The sequence below is a fragment of the Meriones unguiculatus genome, chromosome 2, assembly GCF_030254825.1.
Source record: "Meriones unguiculatus strain TT.TT164.6M chromosome 2, Bangor_MerUng_6.1, whole genome shotgun sequence".
Taxonomy (NCBI): domain Eukaryota; kingdom Metazoa; phylum Chordata; class Mammalia; order Rodentia; family Muridae; genus Meriones; species Meriones unguiculatus.
In genome coordinates this window covers 92,359,020-92,382,756 of record NC_083350.1, presented here as the reverse complement: position 1 = coordinate 92,382,756, position 23,737 = coordinate 92,359,020, and the positions used below count along the sequence as shown (strand labels likewise).

The 23,737-nt window shown below is 37.9% G+C and overlaps 2 protein-coding genes across 10 annotated transcripts in view; one reads left to right on the top strand and one right to left on the bottom strand.

Moving 5' to 3' along the window:
• Positions 1-1,136: 1,136 nt before the first annotated feature.
• The window catches only part of LOC110561957 (four and a half LIM domains protein 1-like), a 35,311-nt gene continuing 12,710 nt past the window's right edge, over positions 1,137-23,737 (bottom strand). Inside the window, exons 1-3 of one of the 6 annotated variants that reach the window (XM_060377823.1) lie at positions 7,086-7,221; positions 6,572-6,851; positions 1,137-3,036 (exon numbers count right to left, since the gene is read on the bottom strand). In XM_060377823.1, coding sequence (XP_060233806.1) covers positions 1,631-2,473 — 843 coding nt within the window. In that variant the 5' untranslated portion in view covers positions 2,474-3,036; positions 6,572-6,851; positions 7,086-7,221 and the 3' untranslated portion in view covers positions 1,137-1,630. Of the gene's footprint in view, positions 3,037-5,633; positions 6,227-6,571; positions 6,852-7,085; positions 7,222-14,639; positions 14,680-23,737 lie in introns of those variants that run through there. The other 5 variants (XM_060377822.1, XM_060377819.1, XM_060377820.1 and 2 more) reach the window with 5 other exon arrangements.
• Positions 6,274-23,653, top strand: Tmem263 (transmembrane protein 263). 4 transcript variants are annotated; one of them, XM_060377826.1, is made up of 4 exons: positions 6,274-6,477; positions 14,327-14,489; positions 14,592-14,661; positions 20,671-23,653. In XM_060377826.1, the coding sequence occupies exons 3-4, from the start codon at positions 14,601-14,603 to the stop codon at positions 20,955-20,957; spliced, it is 348 nt and encodes a 115-aa protein (XP_060233809.1). In that variant the 5' UTR covers positions 6,274-6,477; positions 14,327-14,489; positions 14,592-14,600; the 3' UTR covers positions 20,958-23,653. The 4 variants fall into 4 exon arrangements, with proteins under 4 accessions (XP_060233809.1, XP_060233808.1, XP_060233810.1 ...); XM_060377827.1 differs by lacking the exon at positions 6,274-6,477 and adding an exon at positions 7,239-7,526; XM_060377825.1 differs by lacking the exon at positions 14,327-14,489 and having other exon boundaries at positions 6,277-6,477.

Genomic DNA, 23,737 nt, shown 5'->3' with positions numbered 1-23,737 from the left:
CCATAGATTGAAAAGTGCTGCTCTAGAGTCTAGAGAAGCCCACAAAAGTTGGGTGGGGATATGGTGCACAGAAGTGGGAATATGATGCAGTACTTTAGTTTCTGATATTGCAGGGACAATCGATATGCAACTGAAAGGACATGGAAACATATGAAGTCAACATTCTAACCATTATAAGACACAGCTTCCAGGAGGCAGCTGTATTGTCTTGGTTACTATCTAACTCTTTGATGAGATTGCTCAAAGTTAATGATTGATTAAGACATTTTTGTCATTGCAAGTTTAAAACATTGTTTAAAATAGAAGCTTCAGGATGAAAGCTGAGTCTCTTTTTATTTCTATGCTGCTTTTTGTTAAGACTACACTGAAATGTTAAATAACAGTGACTGACAAACTGTGGCATAGGCATCTATGACTACTCCTATAGAAATATGATCAGTATTGTCATTTCATTTACTTTGATATTGTCTTATTATATGTAACACCATAACAGAGAATACAGTAGCTAAGTAATCTGATATTTCAGAGAAGTAGGAGGTGGTAATCTACATCAACCTTTCAAGGACTGTGGCCAACTCACACCCCCAGAGATCCAGCTAAACTCTTAAGGTCCTAAAATTATAAGAAACTTTGTAGTCTTCTTGAATATATGGGCCAAGGGTAGGCAACAACTGGGATTCAGCCGCCATGGCTTTAAAGGACTGTGTTAATGTTGATGATGGCTATGCATTTCTTGCCTATCCATTTAGTTTGTCACTTCTACAGGATGAATCTCTAAACCAAAGGGATGTCTGAGGATACTCAAATATTGTCATACAAGTTTTCAAACTCAAACTATTTCATTATTAAAACAAAATATTGTTAATTTTAAAAAGTACAGGAGTGTTAATTTTGTAAGCTTCTAGAAGTAGTTATTGTTAAGATGCTTAAAAACAGACTTGTTTTCTCAGATCTGATTAGATTTTTGAAATCACCTGTGTTCCATGTTTTAAAATGGGAATACCTATGCTTCTTGTTTACATCATGTGGCTATATGGTTAGCACTTTTATGGTCTATAAGAAACATGCAGAAGAAAATAAGCCATATGGACCAATTGAATATTAGTATGTGGAAAAGGTCAGCTGAGAATTACAACTAAGTTCAAAATGTTTATTTTCTGGAAATTCACGTCATATGAAAGCACAAAAGAACAGAAAGGCTAAAGTTTTGATGAGGAAGTTAAACCATACATTCTGGAAAATTATCTGTTGACAGAAGAGAGTGAGCAGTCTGAGCAGTTGCTACAGCTCTTTCATTCTGTATGACTACACAGTGGGGGTTTATTGCCTATGTTTCTCACATCACGTGGCTACATGGTTAGCACTTTTCTGATCTATAAGAAACACGCAGAAGAGTCTATCCAAGTTTTTGTTTTTCCATTGTAGCAACAGAGAAATTATTTATGCTACAAGGTTGTTGAATCCTAATATGATCACAGTGTGCCCTTAGCTGAGTGATACTGTAAAATATAAGAAAAGACAGAAGAACAACTTCATAGAGGTGAGAGCCTATGGTTGGTGCAGGGCAGAGAGAGTAAGAACACAAAGCATGGTTCAAATACCATTTTACAGGATAGGAGCCCTTGTCAAGTTATTTCTTTTTGGCACAGTCAGGACAAAACACCTGCTCACCAAGATACACAAAGTGCTTGTTGGCCAGATTTACAGAACAGTTTTTGCAGTTGAAGCAGTAGTCATGCCAGTAATGTTCTTCATGGGCCACCATATTGGTGCCTTTGCCAAACCCAGTGATGGCATTTCGGCATTCAGTGCACTTCTTGGCCACAACGTTCTTGTAGCAATCCACACAGTAATACTGGTTGTCCACAACAGTGAAGCGCTGCCCACTCAGCTCCTTAGAGCAGTTACAACATACAAAGCACTCACTGTGCCAGGGCTGATCCTGGTAACTGATTCCTCCAGTTTTGATGGGCTTATTGCATTTTGTACAACGCTTTGCAAACATGTTCTCATGGCAAGTCACACAGTAGAATTTATCATCTTTAGGGAAGAAGCTTTGGGTTCCAATGACTTGCTTGCAGTTGCTGCAGATAAAGCAGTTTTTATGCCAGATGGTATTGTTGTACTCTACATTCTGGTCTCCTGCCACAATACTGTTGAGGCACCCTTGGCACTTGGGGGCGGTGTCCTGAATGGCACACTTGTTGCACAGGATCTTGTTTTCCCAGGACACAAAGGTCTCAGTGGCCAAGGGTTGACGGCACTTGTAACAACAGAAGCAGGTGTTGTGCCAGTAGCCGCTCTTATAATGCACCTCCTTAGAATCTGCACTTATTGGTTGGCGGCATTCCTCACAGGTATTGGCCCAGTGTTTATCAAAGCACGACAGGCAACAGCATTGTCCATCCTTTTCCACATACTTCTTTCCCTGCAAGGAATTCTGGCAATAGTGGCACAGGAACTTCTCAGACATGGTACCTTATAGCTTGGGTGACTTCCCACTGGATGTGCAAAGAGCACGAGGTGTTAGGGATGGGCTGGATACAGTTGAGAACAGCTATCAATTGATGCCTGGAGATGCCTGTTCATGCAGCAGTGAAGGCCGTCTGCAGGGTGATGGATATGAAGCTGGGGTTTTATAGTAGTAGCTTATCAGGCTGTACAAACACAAAGAGGTCTTGGGATGTCTTCTAGGACCACTCTTCCAATCTCCATTACTCATGTCTATCTTCTACCTAACAGCATGTTTTCCACTCCATAGAAATACATGGTACAGATGACACAGAAAGAATTGCTGATGTACTTTAGCCAAAGATCACCAAGAATTCCTGCAAGCTGAACAGCTTGAGATAGATTATTACTCATAAGAGAGACACTGAATTACATTGCATCTCAGCAATAGGATGTAAGGCAGGGCTATTAAGATTGAGGATTATGTTAGATATTTTGATGGAGGGTTTAAGGATGGAGAGCCTTCTTGCCTTACTTTTGTGATGAAGCAGGGGTGATTGTATGATTTATCTTCATAAATTTTACCTATAAAGAGGAAAAGCTAGAATGAGTAAAACTGTAACCAGTGAAGAAGCAACACCCATTTACTAGTTTGTCATTTTGACTTTGTGTATTCTCTTTGGTGACCTGGATTATATTCATCTTTTTGTTCAGGTTCAAATACTAGAAAGTAGTCTTATTTTTGCTTAGACCATTACTGATTATGAAATAGCTTTGCCTCATGCTGTCTGGCTTAATTGGAAAATACCAAGGCCTACTTTTATCAGGCCAGTTCCTACTAACATTACAACTTCCCTGATAGCACCAAGCCATTTGCTAGATTTCAGGAACTGCTTTCTTCTGTCAGAATATAATGGTTAAATTTGACTGTAGAATTTAGAAAGATCAAAAGTTTGAGGCCAGCTTGGAGTACACAGTAAGTTTAAGGTGAGCCTGGCTTATATAAAGAACGTTTATCTCAATCAAGAATATGATGTTTAAGAACTTGGGCTGTGGTCACAAAATTGGATTACAGAAGTTTATGTTCACCAGTTATGAGGATGGACTAAAATATCTAACTTTTGCTTCAGTTTCTTTGTGTGAATAGAGAATATATAATAGTGCTTGCCTCATTATTGAAAGAAATGAGATGACACAGACTAACAGCTTGTGTCAAATAAATTATAAGTTAAAAAAGTAGTGAGTCATGGAAAGAAAAAAAAAAACAGTTCAAGCAATTGTGCCAGAAGACCAGTATGAATGTGAGAATAGAAAAGTATTATTTACATTGGATGGTAACCTATTCAAAGCTACAGATCATTCAGTTCATTTCAAAATACCAAAAGAATGTATTACACAGTGAACATAAAAAATGTGTTGCCCTTCCATTAATTTGTCATATAAAGTCCAACAGAAACACTATGAAGATGATGACAACCCAACAAAGAATTTTATTTATGCAAAGAATTGGAACAGTTTCATATACTGGGCAAAAAGTTGGACCATTTGTTCAACTTCAGTGCTATCAGCATCTAATTTATGTCTTGCTTTTATAGTTCTGTCTTCTGGCTTGCTACTTTCTGGTCTTACCATTTTGAACTACCTTACTCTGTTATCTAGCTAAATGCTATCTAGAAATAAAGATATTACAGAATAAGAATCAAGATCTACAATGGAGGTTGGCCTATAAAATAAATAGGGCCTGATTTCATTGAGGCTCCTTCTGACTGCATCAAGGTATCTGAAATCAAGAAACAAACAATTCAATCAAGATCTCCATACTTACTATCTTAAAGAGTACGTGAGAACTGAATGTGATGGTATTCAGCTTTTTAAAGATATATGTATACACATGTACTTTTTGTGAGCTGCCATGTGAGTGCTAGGAATTGAACTCAGGACCTTTGGAAGAGGAGTGAATGCTCTTAACCACTGAGCCATCTCTCCAAACCCTGTATTCATTTTTATAAGTAAGGAAACTGAGACAGCAAGAAATGACTGGTTTGAGATTTATGAAAAAAACAAAAAAAACCCAAAACAGGACTACCTATATTTGTAGTTTTAGAAGGAACCAAAAGCTTCCCAGTATTTTTGTTGGTTTATGAACTAAAATAAACATTGCTTTGATTTATGGCCTTAATAATTAGTAAAACCGCTTCAATTTGGGGAAGAAAGTTATAAAGTATAATTTTGTACATTGTAATTTTGCTAGAGTTCAATCTTGAAAGTCACCTATTAAAATCCCATTAAGAACTCAGTATTCGGTGAAAATTCAGACACTCCTAATCATCCAATTCTAGTGATGTGTTCTGTAAAACAAGATTATCCTGATAATTTCAGCACAGTTATCTAAATGGATTAAATTCATTGATTTGGTAGTGATTAAGCTGAAGTCATACTATAGTTCATTTTATTTAAGAACTGGGGCAAAGTTAGTTTCCTCTTGGGATTTTTTGTTGTTAGCACCCCTCTTTGAGCCCTGTCAACACTTACACCACAATGATTAACTTCACTTAAAAACAGGTCTCTTGGGACTGGAGATGGCTCAGTGGTAAAGAGCACTGTCTGCCCTTCCAAAGGACCCGTGTTCAATTCCCAGCACCCACATGGCAGCTCACAACTGTCTGTACCTCCAATTCCAAGGGATCTGACATCTTCACACTACTGCATATTAAAAAAAAAAAAATTAAAAAGTTGAACTCTCACCCTGGTGTATGTTTCCACTTGAAAAATCTTGTATTTTGGTACGATTTATAATGCCCGTTTACACCCACCACCTCTCCCTATCCTCTCAAAAAGTTTAGGGTTTATTTATTGTCATTTTGATCTTAAAAGATGAGTCAACGAAAAGCTTATAGCATTTATCTAGTCAGGCGGCCTGTGCGGAACTTCTCTCATTTGCTCCCCTAAACAGCCCTATAGGCGGCTATTACCAGCTTCTTGGAAGCTCCCTGTCCGGCTTCCCACCAAAGGTTGAGGCAGGGCTGAACTTGAAGAATCCCATAGCCAACAGCATCCTCTTAGGCTGCTTACTACCTTCCAGGACCCCAGCAGGACCTTTCCCCAGGGTCAGAAAGAGCGTGGAGGGTTGAAGACCTGAAGAAGCCCTAGTTAGGAAGTGACACAAGCGCAGTTTTTCTTACTTCCAGTTCATTTCTCACAACGAAGAACCGACCTTTTTCCTCATCAAAATTTTAGGCCCCCTGAAAGGCCTGGGCACCGCTGTGTGAGGAGGGCGAACCTGATGGAATTTACTCCCAAGGATTGCAGTCGTAGGGCAGGCAAGAGGGACGGTACAGCCAAAACAACAAAAAGCCCCAACAAGTTAGCTAGGCCTCACCTCACCCTATCACTTGGTGAAACCCACGCGGAGTGCTGGGGAGACCGGCTGACAGAAGGCCCTGCCCGTCACTCCCTTGGGGCAGCAGCTAAAGAGGGATGAAGCCCCTGGGAGAAGGAGAGGGAGACACTGGCGACCATGCCGCCCTCCTCAGGGGAGAAGTTCTAAATCCCCATAACCGTTACTTCTCTCGAGCCCGCACGGCGGCTGGAAAGTCGGGCGAGGCCCGCGGCCCCAGGCGTCTCAGGCTGCACCCCTCGCTCGCTCTGATTGGGCGCCGGGGCGGAGGGGCGGGGCGGCGCCCACCCCAAGAGGCGCGCAGGCGGGCTGGGGGCTGCCGGGAGGGCTGCGCGCGCCGAGCGACCGGTGGGCGCGGGGCGGGGGGGGGGGGGGGAACGAGCGCGCGTGCGCGTCGGAACCTGAGGCGCGGGAGGAGGCGGGAGCTCCGCAGGCTGCGGAGGGGGCGGGTCGCGTCAGGCGCCACGTCCGCAGCCAGAGGCCGCCGCCGCCGTCTCGGACCCAGAGTCTTCCTGACTCCTGAGCCCAGGGAGAGCATCTGGGTCGCGCCGCCGCCCCGGGGCCGCGTCACGGCCTCTGCTGTCCCCCTCGGTGCCACCGCTCCCTCGGCCCCCGGCCCCGACCCCGCGGTGAGTGAATCGGTCTCTTGTCGGGGGCTGGGAGGGGGCGCCGTCCCGGATGGCCGCCCTTTGGGCCCTTTCCGTCAGCCCTTCTGCTCCTCACCTTGCGCCCCCGGGGCCTGGCCGCGCCAGCCTGGCCTTTTTTGGGGGGGCGCTGACGTGAAGGGGGAGGGGCAGGGCGTCGTTGGTTGGGGAGCGGATGGAGGCTGTGCGGCTAGGTCACCCCGGTGGGTCCCGAGTTCTCGGACGCAGTGTTTGGGGTCCGGCCACTTGCTCCTGGACGCCAGGGTCCGACCTCTTCGCCCGAGTGTCCGGCTGGCGAGGTGGAGAAGATGCGGTGGTCCGAGGAGGAGCCCAGTTTCCTGCAGCACTTAACTTCTGACCTGTTGATAAACGGTCCGGTGGGTTCAAGCACACAGGGCTCGCCCTCAAGCGGAGATTACCGCTGCTCTTCCCAAATTGGGAACTCCGCTCCCACGCCTGTTCTAAACCCGCAGGTGTGGAAATGAAGGGGGCGCTGGCAGTGTCTAGGAACGACCGTGGGAGTCCTGGAGCCGCCGTTACTGCAGTCACTGCCTACCCCAGGCTTAATCCCAAACCAAACCTGCCATGCTCACGCAGCTTCTAGACTGGCCACGGAGCTTCCACTCCGGATAAAATAGTATTGTCTCTCTTAAACCCTTTCAACGTTGGAATTCCGCAGGAGCTAGGGTGTGCTGGGTGGACAACGAAGGAGGAGCTGCCCAAGCCAGCGCTAGCCTCTAGGGTCACTTTCTGCCCCTCCTGCCACGTCACTCCTCTGCTATGTAAAAAAAAAAAAAAAAAAAAAAAAAAAAAGCTTGTATCTAAAGGCTAAAGGTGGATCAATGAGGGGAGCAAGGGCTGCTGGGAAGACCTAGAAACACCTAGAGTAGGAAGCGAAATTTTATTTGATTGTGTCTTTTGTATCTTGTGAACGCTGCTAATCCAAAAGGAAAACATTGTGGTTATTTGTATCTGCTATTGGTTAGTGTTTAAAACTTCTAGGTTTTGGCCTTCAAGAGCTACTACACCAACAGGTAAGTGCTTGTTTCCAATTCTTCTTTAGCAATGCTTAATACATTCATATACATCTGTTTTCTTTTCTTTTTTTTTTTTTTTTTTTTTGGTCTTTGTTATAGGACTTAACACTAGAAATCAAGTTCAATGAAAACATCATTAGGAGAGTTTAAGTGATGTTTACATTAGCCAAATAAATTCACAAGTCAAGTGTTTTTTTGTTTTTTTTTTTAAACTTTTGGGAAAACCTTAACTTTCCTGTTTCAGTCCTTGAGTCTTTGTTCCTTTCCTACTTCCTGATGATATCGGACGAATTACATACAATTACGAGTAGGGTCTTTGTATCTATGTTCATTCATTGTCTCAGCAAGACCAGGCACAAAGTCCGGATGCCAGTATCTAGTGAAACAATGAAGTGTGACGATGTACTGGTTCTCTAGTTTGGCAGAATATTTTAATCCTGTTTCATATTTTATTAAGGAAAACACTTAAAATTTCTATTTTGACACTAAGCATTACTTGTCACCTTGTGTGTGATTTTTAAACTTTTATTGATCAATTTTTCTTTCTTGCCAAAGCCAGTGCCTTTCCTGTAGTCTATTTGCTGTTAGTTGGCGTGAGCCACCTTATAAAAGTGTTCAAGCAGTGTTCAGTATTGTTAGCTACAGAGCATAAAAACAGCAATGTGGTGTCTTATTTTGCCTGTTAGTACATGTATAGTTTTGAAACTCCTCAGTGAAGAAGGATGAGGATATGCCACTTTCTATATATCACATGCAGAATTCCCTCCCTCCTTCCTAGATAGGTTCTCACTCTACAGCCTAGGCTGACCTGGACCTCACTGTGTATAGCTAGGTTTGCCTAACTTGAGGCAGTCTTGCTGCAGCTTTACAAGATTAAGGGTGTGAGCCACCATGCCTAACTTGGGCTTTTTCTTCTATAGAAGACTGACTTGTGTAACAAATGTTTTAAAGAGACTTTGAAGGTAAAGTATTGCACACTCTATTTTGGAATAAACCTTTACTTGACTTTAGAGGGGTTATACCCAGAGGCTTAAAAAACAAATTTTTAGATCTTGTTTTCTTTGTGAACCAAAAGTTAAATTTGTATATAAAATGTTACTGAAACCTACAAAGCGCATTTCTTCATAAATGACTTTATTTTTCTTAACTCACACATACAACAGACGGAAAGGTTCTCGACAGGTGTTTGGTTACTTGTTTCTATTATTGGAATAAATTACCCTCTAGGGAATAGTGGTATTGATATTTGTTCAATATATTTGCCAGCTGCTTTAGTATTTTGTACTAGATAAGAATTATCCCTTTCCCATTAAAATGACTGCTGCTGAATTTGCTGTCATGTTATACAGTCTGTAGTAAAGAAATCTTTCATAATTGACATTATAATGGTTTGTTGTTGTCAGAACCAAAAGATTGAACTGATTATGTTTAAAAAATATGTTAAGGGGGCTGGAAAGATGGCTCAGTGGTTAAGAGGACTGACTTCTCTTTCAGAGGACCTGGGTTCAATTCCCAGCACCTGTATGCCTACCTATTAACTCCAGGATCTGATACTCTCACATAGACATGTATGCAGGCAAAACACCAATGCACATACAATAAAAATAAATTCTTAAAAAAAAATGAAGTCTAAAGGCTGTTGTCATCATTGCCTTCTTTATGAAAGCCTTTTTTTAAAAATAGAAACATATACATTATGAGCTCCTAAAAAGCAGATAATATATTAATACATTTTGTTTCTAGGAATGATCAAAATGGCAATTGCTTGAAAAGTATATTCTCACTTAAATAAGTTCTAGGTTAGAATAGTACCTTTATGTGTCCAATGATAACTGGATGCAGGTAATTAGTAGGGTTCAAGTGTATCTTAAATTAACGACTCAATGAGTTTAGAACAGATGGCTTGTATAAAAATTAATTTTTGGGGCTACAGAGATGGCTCAGTGTTGCTCTTCCAGAGGACTGGGGCTTCAACCCCCAGCACACACAGAGGCTCACAACCAACTGACTCCTGTTCTAGGGGATCAGATACTCTTTTCTGGTTTCCATGGGCACTACATGCACATGGTGCTCACACATATGTTTGTGCACATAGGCCAAGCACATAAAAATAATTTTTTTCTTATCAAAAGGTTAACTTTTATGTATTTGTTTCCTTTTCAGATACAGTCATATTTTTTAGTTCTGGCTGTTCTGGAGCTCACTATGTATAGCCAGGCTGACCTCAAACTCATGGCAGTCCTGTTTTGGTCTCCAGGATGTTGGGATTATAGGACTGGGGACACCTGGCTTTCAACTTGCAATTTTAGTTAAAACTTTAGGATTCAGTGTTTTTGAGTGTATTATAAAAACAATCAGATCATCTGATAGTAGTCTTTTATACTAATCTCTCTATTAATTAGTGCTTCCCTCTAATATATGATCCTGTTAAGTTGTTTTAATGCCTGCATTAAACTTTTAGGAAACTTTAGGAATTTTATAAATTCCTTTTTTGCTCTCTTTGAAGCTATACTAACTATTCAGTGAATACTGATTATTCATTTGAAGGTTTGTTTTGCTAAATTTTGTTTTTCAGTTGATTCTTAAATACAATCTAATGAGGTTGTAATTCTGTTTTCATCACTCATTAGTACAATCACATCACCCACCCTCCATATGTTATCATTTAAAGCCATTGTCTAAACCTCAGCTTGTCTCAGACTGTCTCAACTTTTTAAGTACGATTACCTAAAATGTCTTTTGTGGATTTTCTGACGTCATCTTATACAACTTTCTGTAGATGTTCTGAAGGCATCTAAGATACAACTTGTTCATCTTTTGATGAACAAAAGGTCCCTCATCTTTTGATAAAATTGTTTCTTTTCTAATGTACTCTGTCATGATTATTATTTCTGCATACTTAGTTGATCATTCTAGAAATCTACCACTATATTTTTCCTATAATATAAGCTTGTTTTAATACCCAAATTGGCTTTATACAAAAATTCAAGTATTTGAGTTTATTAGACATTAAGGATCTGAAGATGAAGTTGTGAACAAAACCAAATCCCTTGTTCTCATTGAGCTTACATTCTAATAGGGCTACACATAAAATAGATATTAAGTGAGAATAAGAGCTATGGTGAAATCAGAGTAAAGCAAAAATGATAGGCACAGCAGAAGAGAGTGCTCGCCTAGAGATCTTATAAAGAGATATTTATACAAGAACCTCATTAGTCTCTCCCAATCCTGACAGCATTTGTTTTTATTTTATGGAAGATAGGAATTCTGTTTGGGGTGATAGGGAATCTGTAATTTTGATACCATTTCCTTGATGACTAAGGATATTGAGTACTTTTTAATACATATATTGGTTATTGTTTAGTTCACTTGCTCACTTACTGATTATAGTATTCTCTTGGTGTTTAATTTTATTTATATATTCTAGATGTTAATCCTCTGTTTTATATATAGTTGGCAAAGATTTTCTGTAGGCTGTCTGTTCACACTCCTATTATTTTCTTAGATGTGCTAAATATTTTAGCCAGTGGCTCCTTTTTATTTTAAAGGGAGGAGGGGTTTAGTTTGGTTCAAGGATTTGTAGGCATTTAGTCCCCTATAGCAAGGAAAGCATCTCAGAGTTATGGTATTGGAAACCTGTAGCAGAGACTTCTCACCTGGTTATGGACAAGAACGCTTAGCTAGTTTCTTAAAACACAGATCTGGCATTGTTATTCTGCATATGGTTCCTCACTGTCTATCCACAGGAGTATGAAGTCAATTCCTGTTGTTTAGACTAATGTCCATTTTTCAGGCTAATATAAAGCAGCTATGGTCTATAAGTGGTGGTATTCTATTTTGGATATAAAACAGATATAGAAACACTATGAAACACATTAAAAACAAACAAACAAACAAAAAAACAAAAAAACAGGTTCCCTAGCTGGGCATGATGGCACATGCCTTTAATTCTAATGCTCAGGAGGCAGAAGCAGGCTGATCTCTGTTAGTTTGAGGCCAGCTTGTTCTACAAAGCAAGTTCCAGGAGAGCAGCCAGAGAAAGTCTTTTTTGTGTGGGCAGGGAAGGGATATCTCTACTGAGGAAAATGTAAAACCATTAGTAGGGATTTATGAAATAGGGACACTTTTGAAATGAATACAGTTGGAATCACATTGACATACTTTTAAATTCCAGTTAAAATACATGCGTTGAATCTGGGAGTAGTGGTTTATGCCACTGATCCCAGCACTTGTGAGATTGAGGCAGGATTTGAGTTCTAGGTCAGTTTTGGCTACATAGGAGACTCTGCCTAAAAAGAAAAAATGAAATAAGATGTAGTTATGCATGTAATTTTTTTAAATTTCTGTATAGATTATCATAGCGTCTGTTGATCATGTTGACCGTCAGCCAATTGATCATGTGTTTCTATGTATATAAGTATATGTATGTAGATTTGTGTGTTATGTAGGGGGATATAATGAACAATTTAAGTAGAAGTGTCTTAAAATTTAACAGTCGATTGGGGGAAGAAAGTGGCTGTAAAATAGTCATTTTCCCCCACAGAAGAAACACTTTTTTTTTTTTTTTACAGGATTTTCTGCATGCTTTGTTTTAGAATTTGTTAAGTGATATTATCATTTAGGGTTAGGGCCAGAATATCTTAATTTTTATTTTAAATCTCTCAAAGTTATGTTTCCTTTGCTATATATTTTATATTAGTTGGGATTCAAACTTAGGCATTTTAATGAATACAATGCTGTATAATTTGTTATGTTCTTACCATGAGTATAGATATAAAAGGAAATAAGTGTAAGCTTTTTAGTTTGAGGGAATTTTCCAATTAAGTCAAGTTAGTCAGGAATTTCATCTTGTAGCACTGTACCAACTGATACTCTTGGTTTTTTCTGTACAAGATTATGTAGCTGTATTGTATTTAATCATATGGAACGATGTGCTAAATTCACAAATCAAACAAGATTAGGTGCTGCTACTAACTGTTTTAAATCAGGACTTTCACGAGAGCAACTAAAAGATAGTTATCAATCACATCGTCTATGCTGATGGATTTTAGTGCTCACTGAAGTCTGTTTTAGAATTTAGGTTGTAAGTCATGGCAGGATGTAATGCATGAAGTTAAAATTACCTTTGAAAGTACCTCTTTTTTACATTCTGATCTAACACCCATACCCAAGTCATCATTTTTCTTTTGTTCTTCAGCTTGGATTACTAAAATACAGTGTAATAGGTCTTTCTGACACTGTTTGAGCTTTCCTACTCTTAGTTCATTCTGTAGTAGTCAGAACCATTGTTTTTTCATCCTTTTTTAGGTAGGAGATAGCTGGGTAGCTCAGGATTGCTGGTCTTCCAGTCTTAACTTCCTGATGCTAGGATTACAGGCCTAAGCCACCGCACCTGTTTTACTATTTAAAAAATGTAAATCAGAACACCTCACTATTCTGTTCAGTGTGTTTCATTGCCTTTACATCTTACTCTGCTAAAAGCCAATTTCCACCATTGCCTGCAGGGGCTGGAATGCTCCAGATTGATTACATTCTGTGATTTCATCTACTGCCCTTTGATGTAGTCTTTTCATTCTTTTTTAGCTCTTGTTTCTTGCTGTTCCTGGTAAGCTTTTACCTCAGGGCCTTTTTTCTTGCTGTTTGTTCTGCTTGAGGACTCTTCATCTAAATATCTGATCCTTACCTCTTTTGGGATGCACCTGAAATGAAGCCTTCACGGATCATCTGTTTGAAACACCACATTCTCTTCTCATCCATTCCTCTACTTCTATAGCATTTAGCACTGTTTGATATACACTATAGTGTTAATATATTACCTTCCCCAACTAATGAGACTATTGCCCTAGGGCAGGGATTCATTGCCCTTTGTACCTAGAACATTGTTTAATTCAAGTTGATGCTAAATCACTACTTGTTGATTAGTGTATTAAAGTTCATTGTGCATTTTCATAATGTCTTTTAAAGTTATTTTATGTGTGTACATGTTTGTATGTTTATGATGGCAAGTGCATAAGCATAGGTATGTGTATGTATGTAGAGGCCAGAGGTCAACATTTGGTGTGTTCTTCAGTCAGTTCTCCATCTTACTTTTTTTGAGACATGGTCTCTCACAGAATCTGGAGCTTAGTAATTCAGTTAGACTGGTTGGCCAGCGAGCCTCATAGATCTTCAGCCTCCTCAGCAGTGCTAGTTTTACAAGCACCTGGATTTTAATTTTTTTCTTTAAAGTAGGTATTTGGATTCAGAATTCAGGTCCTCAATGCTTGTGTGGTAAGCACTTGAATGAGCCATCTGCTCAGCCTCCTCACAATATCCTTTTAAAATCTGTTGTTTTTATACAGATATAATAACTGAGTCCTCAGAGACATAGGATAAATACTTGGTTGACTTTAAGGCCTTAGCAACATAGGACAAACACTTATTTGATGGCTGGAATCACAACCCTAATTTTCTGTCCAAGTAAGATAGTATATCATAAAGTCAGTTTTAGGCCAATCTTGTTCTGCCTTTACTTAGTCATATTTATATTAAAAAAACAAATATATTCAGATCATAAAGAAATTGGGAAGTTCTAACTTTCTTCATCTTAGCATAGCTTATTAGTTCTTAAATTTCTTTCATGTCTTTACTTAGAATTAATCATGTTTTTCTACAGGTTTTTCAATTCTGTCATATAACTAAGAAAAACAAAAGACATTTAAGTCTTTTGGTGATTCAGATTAGGCGTGTTATTTGTATAGAAAGGAATCTTATTTTCCCATGATTTTTATTATTGCCCAGCTCTCTTTCTCTATCAGTTTTCAGGTGAAGTTCCACAGTAAAAGCACTGATGGGAAACTTGAACCATTACCACTGTTCTTCATTAGTATTTCCAATAAAATTTATACTGGACTTTGCTGTAATTTTAAGTCTTCTGTAAACTCTACTTTGAAATAGGAAATAGGATGAGTTACTCTTGTGGTAGGTACTTAAGAATTTTCTCCATCTAAATAAAATAGCTTAAGTTGATATATATCATGTGAGAAGTGGTAGTCTTACTCTGAAACATGTTCTGTTTTATAGGTGATAAACATGAATCAGGCAGATAAAAATCAAGAAATTCCACCTTACCTTAGTGATGAACCACCAGAAGGTAAGCATGTACTGGATACTAAGAATGGAAAGAATATAATGGTAAATTAAAGCTATGATCATTTAAAAATTAATTTAAAAGAAAATATTCAATTAATTTCCTTTGCAAGATGGAAGCAGATGTTACAAGCATAAGTCAAACAGTATTGCTATTATTCAGCATATACACTATATTATGAGCAATATTAGATCTGAAATGACTATGTTCTCCAGTTCCATATGAAATCTAACATTTACTTTCTAAATTTTCCCTTTAGAGAATACAAAGAAAGATTCAACTCTCTCCACAGCCAGCATTTAAACATCATGTAATGAGTGCTTTCAGTATTCTAAAAAGTAGTTTTGTAAATTGAGGACAAATAAGAGCTTTTTGTTTGTTTGTTTGTTTGTTTTTTGAGATAGGGTTTCTCTGTGTAGCTTTGGCTGTCCTAGACTTACTTTGTAGACCAGGCTGGCTATGAACTTACAAAGATCCACCTCTCTCTGCTTCCCTGAGTCCTGGGTTTACAAGCGTGCACTACTGTGCCTGGCTAAGAGCTATTTCTAAATAATGAAACATTTCTAAAACTGTACATTGAGAAGATTCTTTCCTTATATGGTTCTTATTTGCTACATTTAGAAAACTGTTAGAATGATAGAAATGTCACTTAGAATGTCACATAGAATGATATGTCACTTCTTACATATCATATTGATAAAAACAGAAACATTAAAGTACATTGTTGGCTGAGTTAGAAGAGTCAGTTGTCCCGATGCATTGCAGGTTGGGGTGTACGGCAAATGGTATCTGTGGGGAAAATTATTTGGCAAATTCTATCCAACTTATTACTCCTCGTACTCCTGGACTCAACATACATTCTTTATCAGTGTGATTAGATGATTCATCATACAAACATGGGCAAAATTCACATTTCATTTAACTGTATAAGCATTAAATGAATGTGTTAGCATAGTTATATCTTCAAAAGAAATATTATTAAATTTATATACATATATATGGAGGAAAAGATTGCCAGAATGTCTGTGAGTAAAACAGTGGATGCACTGTAGCACATAAGTATTTTATTTAAAGCAGGAGGAATAAGAATATATCCAAGTCCAAGCTACATATCTAAATATAAATTTGGAGATAGATGATTTTAGAAAAGAAGCAGTATTTTTATGACTATATTTGAAAACTAAGCAATTGTGTGTATGGTTGTTTTGTCTGCATGTATACCTTTGCACCACATGAGTGCAGTGCCCATAGAGGCTAGAGGAGGTTGAGTTGTAGATGGTTGGAATTATTGATAGTTGGAACCTACCACAAGGTTACTGGGAATAAAACTGAGTCCCCTGAAGGCTTTCCAGTTCCTCTGATCATTTTTAAATAATGACTTTGACTTTTGTATAAGCCAAATTTTTATTTATATGTTAAATGTAAAGCAATGACAAAATCAATGGTAAAATTAGAAAAGTTAACCAAAACAATATAATATTGTAGTGACTATGCTAAAAAAAAAAAGTTAAATATAAAGAATCGTAGCCTTTTTACCTGGTCAACAAACATGTTCCAAAAATAATTGAGTCTTTAATAAGAAGATACAGACCTTGGTGAGTAGAGACATAATTTCCATTATTTAAGGTTTCTTTTCTAGTCACACTCTTATTTTAAGACCATTTCAAAAGCAAGAACATCTTTTTTATTTGCAAAAGTGTAGGAGGCACAGGATTGACTTTATTTTTGGTGTACTGCACACAAACACACCTAATTCAAGATCTGAGATGTAAAGAATTCCTACCGTTCATTACATTATAATTGATACTGCTCTCTAGATTCATATATGGTCTTGGGATCTGCTTAATTTTTCTTTCTAAATTTATCTATTCTAGCTTGGAAATTGTGACACGAATTACTCATATTTTCTTCTAAAAGCCTTGGAAACACTATTTGTCTCCTCTCTTCCAGTGTCTTAACCCTGTACAGAAAATGACTGTAGTCATATTTTACTTGGGATTTTTACTTTCTAAGCTTAATATAAATAATAACCTCCTTGGGGAACTGCATGTTGATTCTTTGGCTAGATGTCCTAACTCTAGGTATTATATTTTTTCCCAGTTCTGTTTTCCTTGTCTATTTTCTTCCTATATCATTAGGTACAGATCAGTTTTTGGGAAGATATAAAAATAAATAAAACAACCCAAAAATATAAAAATAACAATAAAAATCTTACAGGTAAGCCTAAAGGAAGATGGATGCAGTTGTCAGCCATGGTGGCTGACACATGTAATCCTAGCTTTGTGAGGTGAAAGCCAGAGGGTTTCAGCTCATAGCTTAGCTAGTGACTCTCCCACTCCACCCACGGATGATGAGGAACTATCTAATTGGTTGAATTTAGTTTAGTGGGGAAAAAAAAACAAACCTGAAATTATTAGCTTAGCTTCTTTCTTTCTTTCTTTCTTTCTTTCTTTCTCTTTCTTTCTTTTAGAACAATTTGTATGTTTTGTTTTTTTTAATATACTCTGGGTATATGTAATTTACAAATATAAATATTTTGAATTTGTTTTCTATTTCTGTGTCTTGCTTTCTAAAAACTGGTTAACCATGGATAGTAGTGTATGCTTTTAATTCTATCACTCAGGAGGGATGCAGAGGCAGGCAGATCTCTGTGAGTTCAAGACCAGCTTGTTCTACATAGTGAGTTCCAAGATAGCCAGGGATACGTAGTGAGAAACTGTCTTAAAAAAAAAAAAAAAAAGAAAAGAAAAGAAAAAAGAACAATAGCATCTCTTTTTGCCCTCTTTTGATCTTCTTTTTTTAGCTTTTTAGGCTTTATTAGCATACTCTCCCATTTGTATACACACAAATATAAAAGAGAACTTGTAGTTATTTCTTTCTGAGTTTGGCTTACCTCACTTAATATACTTTACAAATCCTTTCATTTGCTTGCACATTTTGTAATTTTCTTTACAGCTAAATATAATTCCATTTTATATATGTACCACATTTTCAATATCATCTCTTGATGGGCATCTAGGCTGTTTCCATTTCTTTGCTGTTGTAGATAGGGTAGCAATGAACATGGATGTGCAAATATTTCTGTGTTATGGTATGCTATCTTCGAGTGCCCAGGAATGACATAGCTGGGTCATACAATAATTCTATTTTTAATTTCTTGAGTGGCCTTCATACATAATGGTTGTATTGGTTTGCATTCCTTCAAGCAGTACACAAGGTTTTTTTTTCCTCAAATCCTCACCAACATTTGCTATTAGTTTTTAATTTTTGTTTGTTTAGAGAGAGGGTTTTTCTGTCTGGGTGATTTGAAACTTGGTATGTTGATGGGGGAAATCAGATAGAACCAATTTTGCTTGCAAATGCCATAATAATACTTTAATGATACTGTGGAAAATAAGTATTTAGAAAAAACAGCTCTTACACAGATCTGCCTACTTCTGCCTCCTGAGTGCTGGGATTAAAGACATGTGCCACTGCATCTGATCTTAGTAGTTTTCATTAGCAATTCTTACTTGGGTAAGATGGTATCTCACAGTTACTTTGCATTTTTTCAGACAGCTAAGGATATCAAACACTTTGACTGGCTAGTGCTTTTTTGTGTGTGTGATTTTTGTACTTCAAGAAAATAAAATCTGGCTGGGCACAATGGTGCACACCTGTAATCCCAGCACTCAGGAGGCAGAGGCAGGCAGATCTCTGTAAATTTGTTGTGCCTGAATTGCGATACCCCAAAAGACCACCACCAGGAGTCGAGTCCGTTGCAAAACACATGAGGATCTTTTTATTACAAATAATTACAAGCTGCAGCTTGGGATCACACCCCCACCGCTGAAGCAGTGAGGGCCAAGAGCCTTGTGCTCAGGTTAGTTGGATGATTTAAAGATTCCGGTCCCTCCCAGCGTGCCCAAAGCATGGGGGGAGTCCTGCATGGCAAGCATATATTGGTTGAAACGCAAAAGGGATGTTGCATTTTGAATTGATTGGAAGGTCCCTATACCATTAATGATCTGGTGTCCCTCCCTAGGGGGATGGGCTGGTGTCCTAGCAACTGTATCTCTAGTAGACAGGAAAAGAATGCAGTAAGACTACTTCCCCTCAGGGGATTAAGGCTGGACATATCTCCATTTGGCTGGCCTTGGTTCAGGCTTGTGCTTTAAACTTTAAAATAATAGCCACTGATTTTTAATTCTTTGTTCTCTCAAGTTCAAAGCCAGCCTAGTCTACAAAGTGAGTCCAGGACAGTCAAGGCTGTCTCAGAAACTCTGCCTTGGATAAAGAAAAGAAAAGAACCCCTCTCCTCCCCCACAAGAAAGGGCATGGCAGTGCACATTTTTAATCCCAGCACTCGGAGGCAGAAGCAGGTGGATCTGTGAGTTTGAGGCCAGCCTAGTCTACAAAAGAGAGTTCCAGGACAGGCAGGACTGATACACAGAGAAACCCTGTGAGGGAGGAGAGTTATTAATTAGTTAGAATTAATCTGGATATTAATTCTGTTTGTTGTATAGCTGGCAAAGATGTTCTTCTGTTCTGTAGGCTTTTTGCTCTTCTGATAGTTTTCTTGTGCTGTGCAATAACCTTTTAATACGATGTAGTTCCAGTTAATTCTGGGGGCTCTTTCCTGCCTGATGCATAATCAGTAAGATTTTCCCAGTTACAATGTAAAGCTTCCAAGCAATGAAAAAAAAATGTATTAAGATGAATTTGTGCCTTGTGTCTTAGAAAAGCTCAATTTTTGAACTTTCAGATGAGAGATTTGTTACATATATATATATATACATATATATATATTTCTAAATCTCTGTTGTTTGGAGTGATAGAAGACAAGTACATTGTTGTAGCTACTTCTGCAATTAGTCGCTTGTGTTTTACATCGTCTAGTTTCTGGAACTCTCAGTTATAGATATGTGAGAGAATGAAGTAAAAAGGCAGTGCAGTTTTAGTATTATTTTGAAAGAGGTTTTTACTGTGAGTCTTCTCCCCTCAAAATCCTTGGAGATCTCCAGAGTACCATAAGAACCACATTATATGAAGGTGATTATTTTGGTAATTATTGGTTGTATCCTGAATTAGAAATTGAAGGCTACATGTTTATATTTTTATTTTTTTCATACCTTTAGGGTAAAATTTTAATAGCAAAACTGTAAGTCAGGGAGACATTTAAAATGCATCTTTAAAAATAGGATTCTATTGTATAAAGTTGTTTAGTCTCTACAATATTTCTTTTTATAAAGTATTTCTTTTTATGGATAAGATTTTGCACTGAGTTTAACTGGGTAACTTACAGGGGTAGAAGTGATTCAGAGACAGCTGCATCAATTAAGTCCACACAATGTGGATGACAGCTCATGGAAGTTGGAAACGTGGAGCATGCTATACTCTATAGCCTGCAGGCAGCTCAACAGGTTGGAGAGGGACCCTTTTAGGTAGCTCAGCTAGTCTCTGCTTCTTCCAGGCACCTCAGCTTGTCTGAATGTCTTTTAGCAGTCCTTACAGTTTTTATATGGTTGGGGAAAGAAGAGACTAGTGAATTTGGTCAGTTTCAGGAACTTCCTGAGGCTGTTTTTGTTTACTTTCTGAGCTTAAGGAGCTTCTATGTAGAATGGAATTTTAATAAAAATAAAATATTTTAATAAAAATATTTACTTTTAATAAAATATTTCTGTCTTCACCAGCTTCCCTCCAAAATGGAAAATTTTAATTTCTGAGGAAATGCCATACAACACTATGCATGCTGGTGCATACCTATAATCTCAGGATTTTTGAGGCAGAGGTAGGAAAGTTGTGAATTTGAGGAAAGTGTGGGAAACATTAATAAGACCTTGCTTTGAAAGACTTAGCTCTGGACCAAGATATAAAACTTCTGCAGCTGTACTCAGGCAAGAGCTCCTTACTGTTCACTCGGTATAGTGGAGTTTATCAGATTAAGCTCCTGATTGTGAGGAAGGTTACTTAACAATTTGTATTTTTCTTAAAAGACATGTATTTGACTGTCATACCATTTTCTCTCATTAGGGTCAATGAAAGATCACCCACAGCAGCAGCCAGGAATGTTGTCTCGTGTGACTGGAGGTATCTTCAGTGTTACAAAGGGAGCTGTTGGTGCCACCATTGGTGGTGTGGCTTGGATTGGTGGAAAGAGTCTGGAAGTGACCAAAACAGCTGTTACAACTGTGCCTTCCATGGGAATAGGGCTGGTGAAAGGAGGCGTGTCTGCTGTGGCTGGAGGTGTGACAGCTGTTGGGTCTGCTGTTGTAAACAAAGTGCCCTTATCAGGAAAGAAGAAAGACAAGTCTGATTAAGAGACAGGTACACTTGCTCTCCACAGCTCATGATGCCAGTGGCATTGAACTGCTCAGTTACAGACTACAACCAAGTCAACCGCTTAACTGCGCTGCTGTGTTGAAAGTATTGGTGACTGGCTACGTTTAAAATAAGAAGAGACCAATACTATCACAGTGTATGAAGGCTTCTCATCCTTAAGTTCAGCTTTTTATCTGGTAAAATGTTACACTCACTCAGTTGTAACTTAAGATATGGTATGTTTAAATATTTGCTCTAAGTCTTTGAGTTTGACTAAAAATGTGAAAGTTCCACTTAGATGATTTTACAGTTCCATGTGTGCAGTGTGCCAGCTAACTCCTATGACCCTTACAAAGGGACTCTTGAGCTACATCAACTGTACCTTTGATGTGCCTAATAGTTTCAGATGTCTTAGTTTTTTTATAACTATAGTGGTTTAGGCCAACAGGCATTCTTATTTAAGCTGGCAGAAAAGTAGCAGGAATTCAAAAGTTTAGAAGATAAATGGTTTTATGATATTGTTAATTGTTTTTTGTTAGATAAGCATTCTATTTGTTTAATCATTGATGCCTTACAAAAGAAAACATCTTTTCTAATACCTTAAATATGTGTAGTTCTTATAATTATCAGTGAATTCTTTTAAAGGTTGTAAAACTAGTTCTCCCTCTTAAGAATCTCAGGAGTATTAAGGTAAAGGCATTTCCTGGTGTCAGTGGGTAAGACAGTGCTTTTTAGCTGTTGTGAGTGGTTAACATGACATGTAGGCTTTAGTACTTGATTCATGGTCCCATCATTAACACACCCCCACAGTGCCTATGGGACATTTCTTAGCTGATCAAAAGCTGTGTGGGAAGTTTCGTATTGAGAAGGAACAAATACTAATTTTTAAGTTCTTATACTTATCTGTTTTTAGGATGTCTTAAATTATCAGTAGTAATTCCATAAAAAATACAATAAAAGCAACCATAAATAAATGAGGATTGACTCTTCAAATGAATGAGATTGCCTCCATACATTTGCTTTGAATAAAAAAAAATGCATAAGTGGTTTTTTTTTTTTTTTTTTAATTTGGAGATGGGGTCTCCTGTAGCCCAGGCTGGTCTTGAACTGAATGTGAAGCTTAGGATAATCTTGAGCTTCTAATCCTCATGCTTTCATCTCCCAAGTTTTGGGATTACAGGCACCATGCCTGGTTTACATGATGTTGGGGATGGATCCCAGAATTGCATGCATGGTAGGCAAGTACTGTATCACTTAAGATGCATTTGCAGAGAAATGTATTCATGCTTTTAAAATATGTTCTCTTATAATCCTCTAAAGCAGCTATAGATATATCATTTCTCAAGCCAGTTTCAGGTAGGGAGTTGGTTTTTTAATATGGATGGTAAGTGTGTTATGTCTTAATGTGTCCCCATAGCTCATTCATTCTCATACAATAGAACTCAAGAGTCCATTTCTTTGTTTTAATGTTGTTTCATGGAAACTTAATAACTGACATATCTATTTGGCATTTATCTTATAATCTAAACCAGAAAACAAACCTTAATTTTCTTTATACTGAAAACTAGAAAACTGTATTCATTCTGCCCCTTGGAACTCCCTAGAGAGAGGAAGTGGGTGGGGTCTCGACATAAGTCAAAATATAGTGTGCCTGAAAACATGGGAAGATCAACCTAATGTGTAGCTTTAAATGTTTGTAACTCTTAAGAGTATTCTATTAGTAATGTGGACCAACAAATAGATAAAAATATAAATTTTAAAAGCATTCATAAATAAAGGCAGGACTTTCAAATAAATCTATGTTCTTGGACCTTTACGCTCAGACAAAATTTAGAATCATTGAGTTTAATTCGGAAGAAATTAAATGGTCATTAATTTCATGCAATATCATTTAAGAGATGTTTTTGATACATCTGGTAAAATGTTTTAATAAATGGTATTTTTTTAAATTGCAAAATTAATAGACCGATTCTCAGTGATCTAAATAATGGTATGGAAGAACTTGTTTCCTGCTATTTAGAAGTTATTGATTCATTGTTGGTTTATATTTCTAACATAAATGCTCTGCTGTGCTTTGTACCTGAGTTAGTCTAAATGTAGACTTAGTTTATTATATGCTTGCATATTTATTTTCAACTTTGCTTGTCTTTAAAATCACTTGAGAAAAAAAATGGCTATAATTAATTTGTGCTATAGAAAAGCCACCTGGTAAGTTTTCTCATTTGTCTTAAATGCTAAAGTTCAGTGTTGTTCAGAGGGGCTTTTAATGGTAGCAGAGAATTGTACAGATGTACAGTTAGCTGGAGTTCAAACTGAAATGAACTTGCATTTGATGATGTATACAGCTCTCTTCCAGGTTATTTACATAGACTAGCAATTTGACCTGTTAAACAGGACCAGTTCACTTCAAGAAACTATTGTTGTATACACCTGGAGGCATTTGTTGTTCAGTTCCTTTTCTGAGTGGGTTTGGCACAGTGAAGATAAATTTGTGTGGCCCACTTGAATGACTGAATCTAATAATGTTGACATGAATACTGTATTTAGTGAAATGTCAGATGAAAATACCTAAATAATGTGGTTTTTTCTTGTTTTTTTTTTTGTTGTTGTTTTGGTTTTTTTTTGTTGTTGTTTTTGTATTAAAGGGATGGGAAAGAACACGTGAATCTGATAATAAAGGACTATGATCTGCAAAGGTGGAATGTTTCATAAAGATCTACAGAAATAAAGGGAATTTATAGACAGGATCATCTAAAAGTTGTTACAAAGCAGTTCAGGA